We start from the raw sequence: 10,155 nt of genomic DNA, 5'->3' as shown, positions 1-10,155 counted from the left end.
TTGTTCTCTTAAGTGTGCATGGTAAATGACTAGTCCTTGTCCTCTGAATTGTTGCCCAATTAATGCCTCTTCAGCTTTGTGCATCCCTTGCTTCAGCTCCCAATTTCAAGAAAAGTGAGTTAGTCAGCTGGAGATGTAAGACCAGTGTGGTAAGTGGTTAAAATGTTGGATTAGGATTGAGGAGACTAATGTTCAAGCCCATCCTCAGTCATGAATACTTAGTGGGAGTCTTTGGGCCGTTCATTATCTCACAAACTTCACAGGGCTTTCATTGGGTTAAATTGAAAAGACGACCCCTCTTGTCAACTGCCTTGATCTTGAAGAGAAAAGGTGGGATATAAATTTAATAAATAAATAAACTTCAGTCAATCAGAAAAAACTTTCCTATGTGATAGAACATTATCCTATTTACAAGGAGGCTTAAGCAGAAGTGAATGTTTGGCTAGAAGACCCTGGTGACCTTAAAGTCTTTGAATTAAAATTGACTGAACCTACAGAAATGTTTGAACCTACAGAAAAAATCCTTAAAATATGTTTTTTTGCCACTTCGTAAAAAATGTGTTACAATCTGAAGGATCTTATATAAGCCAAAAACCAGAATCAAGGAATTGCAGTTCTTCCCGTATCAGCAATCTGCTAGATTATTGATCAGACTTTTCAACCCTAGTTGAAATGCAAACTTGCAATAATTGAAATTGTGTTTCTTTACTGCCAAACTGAAAAACAATTAACTTCAAGGTGAGTATCTAGTAACTTTAGTAAGATTTACAACCAAATATCCAATTTTCCTGATAATATATTGAAACGCTGAGTTGGCAAGCAGCAGTATTTTCCAGCTGATCTTCTGCCAACCAGAATTGGGAAAAGATCCAGTTTGCAACTGATAAATGTAAATCTTTACCTCTCCAAATATATGATTTGAATTGGAGATCACAATTGGACCAGCTAATCCTAAGGATTCTGCAGTCATGGTCACAACTAAGGCAAACCTACCGTAACAGCCAGAATGAAAATAAAACTCTTCATGTGCTCATCATTTGAATCAGCTAGCTTAGAATTTAACTTGCCAAGCGCTGTCATTATTATTCATTAATTTTAGTGTAATTTCCCCATAGGTTCTGCAGATTTTGACAAAGTGAATACAAATTGCTAACAATATATTGTTGGTGGAATCTTTAATAGCCAGGATTTTAATCATAACAGGGTCTCATTGCTAAAGCAGTTTTTCAATAGGTCAAGTTGGTGGGAACTGATAATACCACTTCACTGGGAACCTTAAATTCTAGTAGTTTAACTCCAACTTAAAAGCAAGGGAAGCAGTGGCTTTTGAGCTGTTTCTAAGTTTTTGCTCAGCCTGGCCAATAGAAAGGTGCTGGGGAGCTGTAGTTTGGCAAAAGCTGGACTGCTACAACTGAAGGACTACAACTGTAAATTCAGTCCTTTGCAAAGCATCCCATTGCAATAGGAAAGTTTGAGGGCATGTCTGTTCGTGAAAAATTATGCAGACTGACTTGTTCTTATTTATTTTAGAATAGTTTCATTGACCTGGCATCTACTGTAAATAGGTGTTGTTTTTAAAAAGGGAATTGCATGGTTGTGATTTTTTTAGATGGAAATTGCATCTCTAATACACAAATAAAACAAAACCCAACAACACTTGTACTATTTTAATTTTTTATTGTGGAACTGAGCTTATTTCCTTTACATCAAATATCCTCAACGGAAGAGGGGATATTGCACACAAATATCATAAAAGCACTACATATTACTTTCACTGGAAACTAATTTTCTACTTTAGATATGACTTGATAGGATAGAGGTGATGAAGGATTATAAGACATAAAACCATACACAGCTGCAGACTGACACAAACAAGACCATTCAGAACAAGAGAGAGGAGTGTGAGGTGCTTCTCAGCCATGACAAGACTTTCTCTCCATGGTTTGGAAGAATCAAACGGCTGCAGGCCATCATGTGAAAGCATCCTGGACTTTCAGAACTGTGCTTTTCCTGGTGTGATTACAGCCCAGTCTTGTACGAATAGAACAATCGCTCTGGGCAATGAGAGCTCCTAAGCTAATTTAGTGCAGAGAAACAATTCCCCCCCAAATGTTCAAGGTTTGATGCTTTCTTATTTTGTTATTTTTATAAGATCACAACAAATATTTTTTTTGTTAAAAAAAAGAAGCAAACATCCTTAACAAGGCAAGCAATGCAGTTTGCAAATGTATATAAATAATTAGACCAATTTTTCCGGTTTGTTCAACTATCAAGTGAACAAGGAGCACTTACAATTTTTGGTAAGTTTAAATATTTCCCCATTACTATTATTTCCAGACCACAAAAATTTCTATTTTCTCTGAGCTAGAACTTATAGTTACGTATGGAGAAAAAGGCTACGGCCATTGCCCCACTAGTGAGTGGCTGAAGAATGTTTCCATAGCATCATCCACTTATCATCGAAGTAATATGTAGTCTGTCCTCATTACTGTTAATTTTGGCACATCAATGATGGGATGATTCTAGAAGATGCTTGCTAGTGGAGAAATGACCTGTGTTGTAGGAAATGCAAAATTAACTCCTTGAAGCTGGGAGTTCTTGGAATGTTTTCCTTAACCAAGAGCCTTCTCAGTTCTGTGTTGCAAGGTTCCTAAACTGCTTAATAGTTCTACTGAAGACAGCTAAATATATTTGTATACACATTTGGATTCATTTACCACTGTATGTGAAGTTAAACACAAATCATGAAGAATGGAAGATTAATTTAGTAGTTGCAGAAATTAGACCCCCCATAGGAAAATGTAAAGGCATGCAAAAAAATCTGTTTTAAGTTTGAACATGACCTCAACTAAACTGCTACCACTGAATTTTATTCAGTGGGAAAGTACTATCATAACAGCCACAATAAGGGGAATGTTATCAATGGTAACATTTTCTAGAATGCAGGTAGCACTCTAAATTTGATTCATTAATTACTTTAATCAATATTGAACCATGCTTCTAGTAATCTGTGCTGAGTAACAGAGCACAATCATGGTACTTCTGATTGACCGTCACTATACTAACTGTGTAGGGCTGTGACTAACACAATTATTAGTTCCATTTATTTTGGTATAGAGGAGCTTCCTAAAACAACAGTAACAGAAATCCAGAATTGAGTGCCATTCAACTTCAGTCCTGATTGCCATTCAAAACCCTATGCCTGCTTGTTCAAAAGACAATTGTTTATAACTGCATAACCTACTAATATAACCATATTCAGAAACATAAAAAGGAAATATAGGCTTGGATCTAAAGGCACATCAACTCATGTGCGGGGCAAATGCTAATTTCATGCCCACTACATGTCCCTGTATTTTCAGAAAGATTCTTAAATTTTTCCCCAACTCTCAGGAGCAAGTTGTCAGGAAAGGGGGCTGTAAATGAGGTTGTAATGCTAGAATCAGTGATACTGTTTTTGAAAAATGAGACCTTTGAGCAAAGCTATACAAACAGGTTCTCTCCCCCCCCCCCAAACTGGTGGCCCCCAGAGTTATCAAACTATAAATCCTTCAATTTTGCAATCAGCATGCTGGCTGAGAATGCTGGAAATTGTAATCTACTCCTTTGGACAGTAGTAAGCTGGGGAAGGCTGCCATAAGAGAACATATATTCCCATAAAAACCAAGGTTTGCTGAATTAGGTCCTTAAGTCCTTGAAGAATTTGGAAGCATAAAGAAAAGAGGAGAAGTTGACACACAAACAAAACCAATCTGATTACATTTCTGATTCTACAATAAAATAATTACAAGAGGATCAATAATGTGCTTAAAGTGAAGGAATTTCAAGGCCAAATTTGAATCCCATTAAGGTGGCAATCCTATATATACTTATTGGGAAGAAGTCCTACTTGCACACAACAGAGTTAATTTCTGAGATGACATACAGAATTATCTGTCATGCTGATTTCAGACAATCGCTACAACAGGTCTATTGCTGTTGTCTTGCTAGGCTGCCCCTTTTGGAGAGAGCAAAGTAATTTCCCTTTTGCACTTTTAAATATATACTTAATATTGCTTGTTGAGCATGCACTACAAAAAAAAATCCACATAGAAGTATCCCAGTTCAGAACAGACTGAGTGCCAACTCAGTTCACTTTTTTTTTCTTTTGGCAAGAAGAAAATTAAACATATTTCTGCTGTGTAAATCCTTCAAATTCTGCTTAACAACAGAATGGGGGAAAAAGTCATAAAATTCATCTTGAAACAATAGTTAATAAATGGAATACTGCATTGTAACTGGGAACAGCTGATAGCAATTCCTTGGGCACCCACTCAGAATAAGTCCTCTAAGTCAATCTTTCCAAACTAAGGAACTCTCCAAATGAATTTCTCCAGAATTCCCCAGCCAGCATGGCCACTGCTAAGAAGCTCACATATTTTCAAGGTGGCCAACTTGGAAAAGTAAAAGAGGGTCATTATGCTAATAATGTGATAGAGCAACAGCTTTGCCCAGTAAACTCTTACATTTTAACCCACTTTCAGTACTATTGGCCTGGCTCATCCAATGTGGATGAACATACAGTTAGGACTGTATCACATTAGTGGATGCTATAGAATTGTATTAGAAATAGCAACTGTTGGGCTAAGAAAGGGGATGAGGTATGGGAGAGTAATATTCAGGAGTATATCAAAACTTGTAGTTATTTCTGTTTAATGAGTACCAGGACAATGTTTTCCCACTTGTTCTTCATAAGAAGTCTGGTTATAAATTAATTAAGTGAAAGGACTCTTTACTGTGATGTAAGCCCATCTTAATGTTTAAAATGTTAGTACTAAAAATAAATGCAGCATTCACAATTATGAGCTCAGCTATTCTGCTTCTTTCAAAAATACATTTTCCCCTTACTTTTCATTTCACAATTATACCAATTTTTAAGACTTGGGACCCAACCCATAGAGCTTCCATCTATGTTGTTCCAAGAAAAATAAAGAGCTACAAGAACAGAAGTGTTTCTTGGATGAAGAAAAAATAATAAATAAAGTAGCATTGCTAGAGTTGACAAACAAAAATAAAATATTAGAATTTTTAAATGCACAAAACAGAAACAATATTTCACAGCATTAATTGGGCTACCCAGCCCAAATTAAAAAGGATCTAAAGTAGTATTAAAATATATATAAAAATTAGCAGTGCAAATGCACATCTAGAATATAAAACAAAAACCAACAATGTAACAATTAAAATAAATTATATAACACATAATAAACAAAATGCTGCAGTTGTCCACTACTTAATGAAATCAGAACCTTCTGAAAACATGATTGGCATAAAACAAATTCCTATTATGGAGAGAATGAGCTTATGCAAATTCTGTACAGAGCTGCAAAGTAAAACATTAGGGGTAATGGAGATACCATTACAGGTAGTGATAACATGCACTCTGGTCATGAAAGTACTATACCAGCACAAGAAATATTATCATCAGGCCTCCGTTATCACACATTTTGATTTTTCCAACTTTTTGTTTCCATCTGCCTTAATAATGAAATTATAGGCTTCCCAGTAGAGGTGGTCTTGAACATTAAAAAACAAACAAGTAAGTCTGCACTAGGCCAGGCACATGTAATCTGTTGGGTAAATGGAATAGTGGCAAGTTTGGGAAGACGAGGGAAGAACCAGAGATCCCTCCAACCCTAGCAGGTGCTGTAGTAGCAGGGAGAAAGTAGTGTGGCTACATGCTGTGTGGTGTGGTGTGGCAGCACCACCACTCTACTGCAGTTGCTGGGAAGCCAAGTGAAGCAATGTGTGACCAGACAACCCAAACTCAGTCACACATAAAGTTGATTCCTGTAATCTGCAGAAATTATGCATACCTGAATGAGTTTTGCATACTTTGTTTTTCTGTGCTAGACTTGAAAAGATGTGGAATATTAAATCCCATCTGATTGTAAGAAATCCTAATCAGCAGCTCTCATTCCTGTAATTCTAGCAATTAGAACCTTTAAAAAACTTGGGAGTTGAGGTTCTTGTCAGCTGAAATCTGTGACCAGGATTACATTTTGCACTTTTCTATGATCTCACAGAACCACAGTATATACCCTGTTCTGGTTTTACTTTGGGGAGGGATCCTTCAACTAATTTTATTTAAGACAGTATAGGATAAAAGAATATCTAGGAAAAACTAAATCAAGTTCTCGGCTGCCCAGCTAACACTGGAGGGTTTGACAGGTGTCTCACAGGATTGCTTATATGTCAGAGGGCGGTTTGGTGCAACCCCCAGTTGTAAGCTGTATTCATTGGTACTGTGAAATATTGCCACCACAAATGACTCCTTGGGTTGCATGAAGCCATGGGCTAGCCCCAAACCCAGGCTGCCTGTTTAAAAGAAAGCCAATTAACCTTTCAATCCTTAGTTCTTTGATCACTAACACATAATGATATTGCTAGTGCGCTCTCCGCAAGATAATCCTTGGCAGTCAACTATGTTCAATAAATATGTTACTGCTTTATCATACTTCATTCTCACCAGAACTCAAAATAACACTATGCGTTGTCTTACAAAACTACTAAAAAATTTGCCTTCACCTGATTTTTTTCTTTGCATTTTCCTGTAAACAAAACATGTTTAAAAATTCATCTATTAAAAGTTCGTGCTGAGCTAAAAAAATTCTTCTGTACATTTGTCCCCATATTCACTCTTAAATTAACAGTCAAAATAATGTAAGACAAAGGAAAGCTTCAAAGACTGTACAGATGTGGAGACAACCTTTTTGTAACATCCCATATGTTTTTGTTAAGTTTTGCGTTTCTGGTACTGAACACCTTTTCTTTCATGCTTCCAGGAAGCAGGAAAAAAGAGAGAAAAAAATAACTTTTCAAACAAGGTTTGCTGTTCAGGTGCACCAATGAAGTGTTCAACTTACACACATAATTCATAGCACCAAGCTGTTTGACCAATCAGAGAGGTTTCCAATAGCACACATGCACACGCATAGTTCTGTACTGGTGTAACTATAATCCTACACAGATGGTTTATAAACTTGCTATCTTGCATTAAAAAATAAGTGCATCAAGTATCTTTGTACATTCAAGTCACTTTCTAAGGCAAATTGTCTACCATAGGTACTCCCAACTGCTTTGGTATTTTGCTTCAGTAAACTTGTCGGTGACCTGGGTGTTTTAGCATGCAAGTTTGTCAAATTTGAGAGGACTCTGGATTTTCACTGGGAGCATGCCTTAGACCAATATGTCTGCACATTAAACTGAATGGGGTTCAAACTACTTGCATATTTTGTCTAAGAGAATTATGTTACGTGACAATGAAACACTGAACGGGAAGATGCCAACAGCAAGTCAGTGTTTCCAATGCAATGTCCCTTCAAAGCCACATTCTGTTTCACTTAATTTTCTAGCTAAGTTGTCACTAAATTAAAAATGCCTACTCTGAAACAAACAGATTTTTCTTTCTATGGGATGCCAGACTGCAGGAGGTAAGTCACTGACTGCTTTGTAAGTAATGCAGAATTAATTATTTTATTCTCCTCTACTCCACCCAATTCATCTTCCCCCTCCCCCCTCTCTCCCCCTTTTTCTCTGTTTCTTCCAAGGGCAAATGCCCCCAACCTGGTAGAAGTCAGCAGTGTTTGCTAGTGCATGGTTTCCAAGTGTTCAATGAAGATGAACCTGGATCTGCAGATTTGCAGTAATTTGAACCCTATGGTGGGAATACTGTTATTTCCCGTAGCAATTAGCAAAGACTGAAAAAAAAATAGTGACTTGCATCACTCTGATACAGTATAGCATTTGGCAGGTATATATAGTTCAGCAGCTGAATTAGATGGATTATATTTTTAGAAAAAGTATTTTCAAATTGAAGAATTTCTGGAAACAAAGTTTAAAGTTGAAATGCATTGCTTTTTTTTTTTTACAGTTCAATCTTGCATGCAGGGAAAGATTCATCTTGCATAACAACAGTGCTACTGCTTGCCAAAACCATGATGTTAAGATCCTGTTGTTTCTCGTGGGTCTCTTGATACCATTCCCTCATCACCTCTGAGTCATGGGTTGGGATTAAAGTCACCTGTCATATAGAGTACATTAGAGAAGAAATTACAAAATGAAGGACAAATTCTAATCAGAAATCTCACTACAGTACTGACCCCCCTATGGATTTTTCTGGAATGGAAAGTTGTTTTCTGGGGGATGGTTCAGTGATTTCTGGAAGTAAATCCAGAACATTATAGAGTATTTACTTCTGAAAACTGCCAAGTTCCTCCCCCCAGGACATCATATGGATAGGGAACAGAACATTCTGAAGTTCTCCAGAACCTGCAGTTCTCAAATTGGGGAGTTTTGCAAACCCCTGTGACTGCACTACCAACCCTGTGTGCAATCTTACCCAATTTGCCATCCTCTAGGTGTGTTGGAATTACAACCATTAACATTCTCAGACAATCCCAACACATCTGGAGAGTGCCCAATTGGGAAAGCTTGATCATCAGAAGGAGTAACGACATAGGAAGACAATTGGTTGTTATGGATTTTGAAAAGCAGAGCAATATCCCAAGGCACCACCATCCTTATTGTACCACTACTGAGAATATATTGCAGTTCTATTATTTATGTACTTGCTACATTATTATACTACAATGTTCCACAAGCACTCATTACTTATGTTTTTCATGTTCAAAATTTTAAACTTACTTGAGTGTGATTCAAAGTTTTGTTAACCATTATTTTAGATGTGTGAAAACCTCTCTTCTATTAATTGGATCCTGCCCAGATACAGTAGTTGGGGCACTGAAACAATATCTAGGGAGGCATGCGATTAAGTAGATTTTTAACGTATGTGTTGTATTAATATTGTATTTTAATTCATGTTAGCCAAGCAGAGTCACATTGGTGAGATGGGTGGCCATATAGATAGATATAAATAAATACTAAAAATGTTAAAAGTGCAAGCATTTTTAAGGAGAGCAGCTTTTTGCATATGATCTTAGAAGTTAGCTTTATATCATTAAACAGTGAAAAATAATTAATTATGCGCACACACAAACAAAATTTGGTAAGATATAAATCAGTGCCTTCCATGTGTGAAAAGTAGCATACACATTATTCCTTCCCACTATGGTGCCCTCCAGATGTGTTGGACTACATCTGTTATCTCCAAACAGCAAGTTTATATTTCAACACAGCTGGGGAAAGTACCAGGATGGAAAAGATCAACACAACTTTTATTTTTTTGCTTAACTCTCAAAAGAAGGTTCTTCTGTTTAAGTTATTTATTTTTAATAGGACTATTTCTGTGCCTGAAAGATGATGTTGTACTGACAGAGCTGTCCAAAAATAGTAATGAGAAGGGAATTTAAAGCAAGACATTACCACATTCAAGCCCTGCACTTACATATGACTATAGCCCCAATAGCTAACATTTTTCTCTTGCTAGGCTTATTTATGTTCAGTCTCTGAACTATCTATCAAAAACAGGAGGGTGAGGGAAATTCAGACCAAGTAGTCAACAGTAGAAGGATACAGCAAATCCACTTACAATCCTCTTGAAATCACTGGATTGCACTTCATATTATAGCAGTTAGATGATTTACATTCCAGTGAGACCATTTCCATTCTGTATAGTTCTGTTTTTTACAGGTCCATTAATACCTTTATTTCTATTTAAAATATTCAGTTAACCAAAAAATCTTATTGGGACTTTCCTTCCTAAAGCCCTGCCAGCAACAAGTGATTAAGCAGGAGTAGGAAGTAGTGCTCACTGCCATTCTTTTCTTGATTCTTTTTTTCAATTGAAAAGCAGTCTTTCGATTTCTTACAATGGAAGTGAATCCATCTAGATCCATTTTCGAACATTTGGAGTTATGATGAAAAGTTTGGAGTGCTGAGGATCATTTGGATCTTCAGTGGTCCCATTCTGCTCAAAGAACCAACCCTTTCAAATCCTCCCAATATCAGAGTTTTAGATGTAGGAAAACTGAGTTCAAAAGCAATCAGGAAGAGGAGAGATCCAGTATTAGTTTTCACTCTTCATAGTCAAAATCCCAATTTGGGAAGTGGGAAAAAAACAAATATTCATTTTGCCCCAGGAGGTGCTGTCTCAAAGACTGTAGTATTGCACACAGAACACATGATTAATCAATTATAAATTATGCAATCAACTCT

At 36.7% G+C, this 10,155-nt stretch overlaps 1 protein-coding gene across 1 annotated transcript in view; it reads right to left on the bottom strand.

The window, feature by feature from the left end:
* Positions 1 to 2,177: 2,177 nt before the first annotated feature.
* The window catches only part of MAP1B (microtubule associated protein 1B), a 70,791-nt gene continuing 62,813 nt past the window's right edge, over positions 2,178 to 10,155 (bottom strand). The window contains exon 7 of the mRNA XM_063295497.1: positions 2,178 to 8,062. Within this exon, the coding sequence (XP_063151567.1) occupies positions 7,907 to 8,062 (156 nt within the window). The 3' untranslated portion in view covers positions 2,178 to 7,906. The remainder of the gene's footprint in view (positions 8,063 to 10,155) is intronic.

Source organism: Candoia aspera, chromosome 2 (genome assembly GCF_035149785.1).
Source record: "Candoia aspera isolate rCanAsp1 chromosome 2, rCanAsp1.hap2, whole genome shotgun sequence".
NCBI lineage: Eukaryota > Metazoa > Chordata > Lepidosauria > Squamata > Boidae > Candoia > Candoia aspera.
The sequence above is the reverse complement of the archived record's forward strand: the minus strand, read 5'-3'. Positions and strand labels throughout refer to the sequence as shown.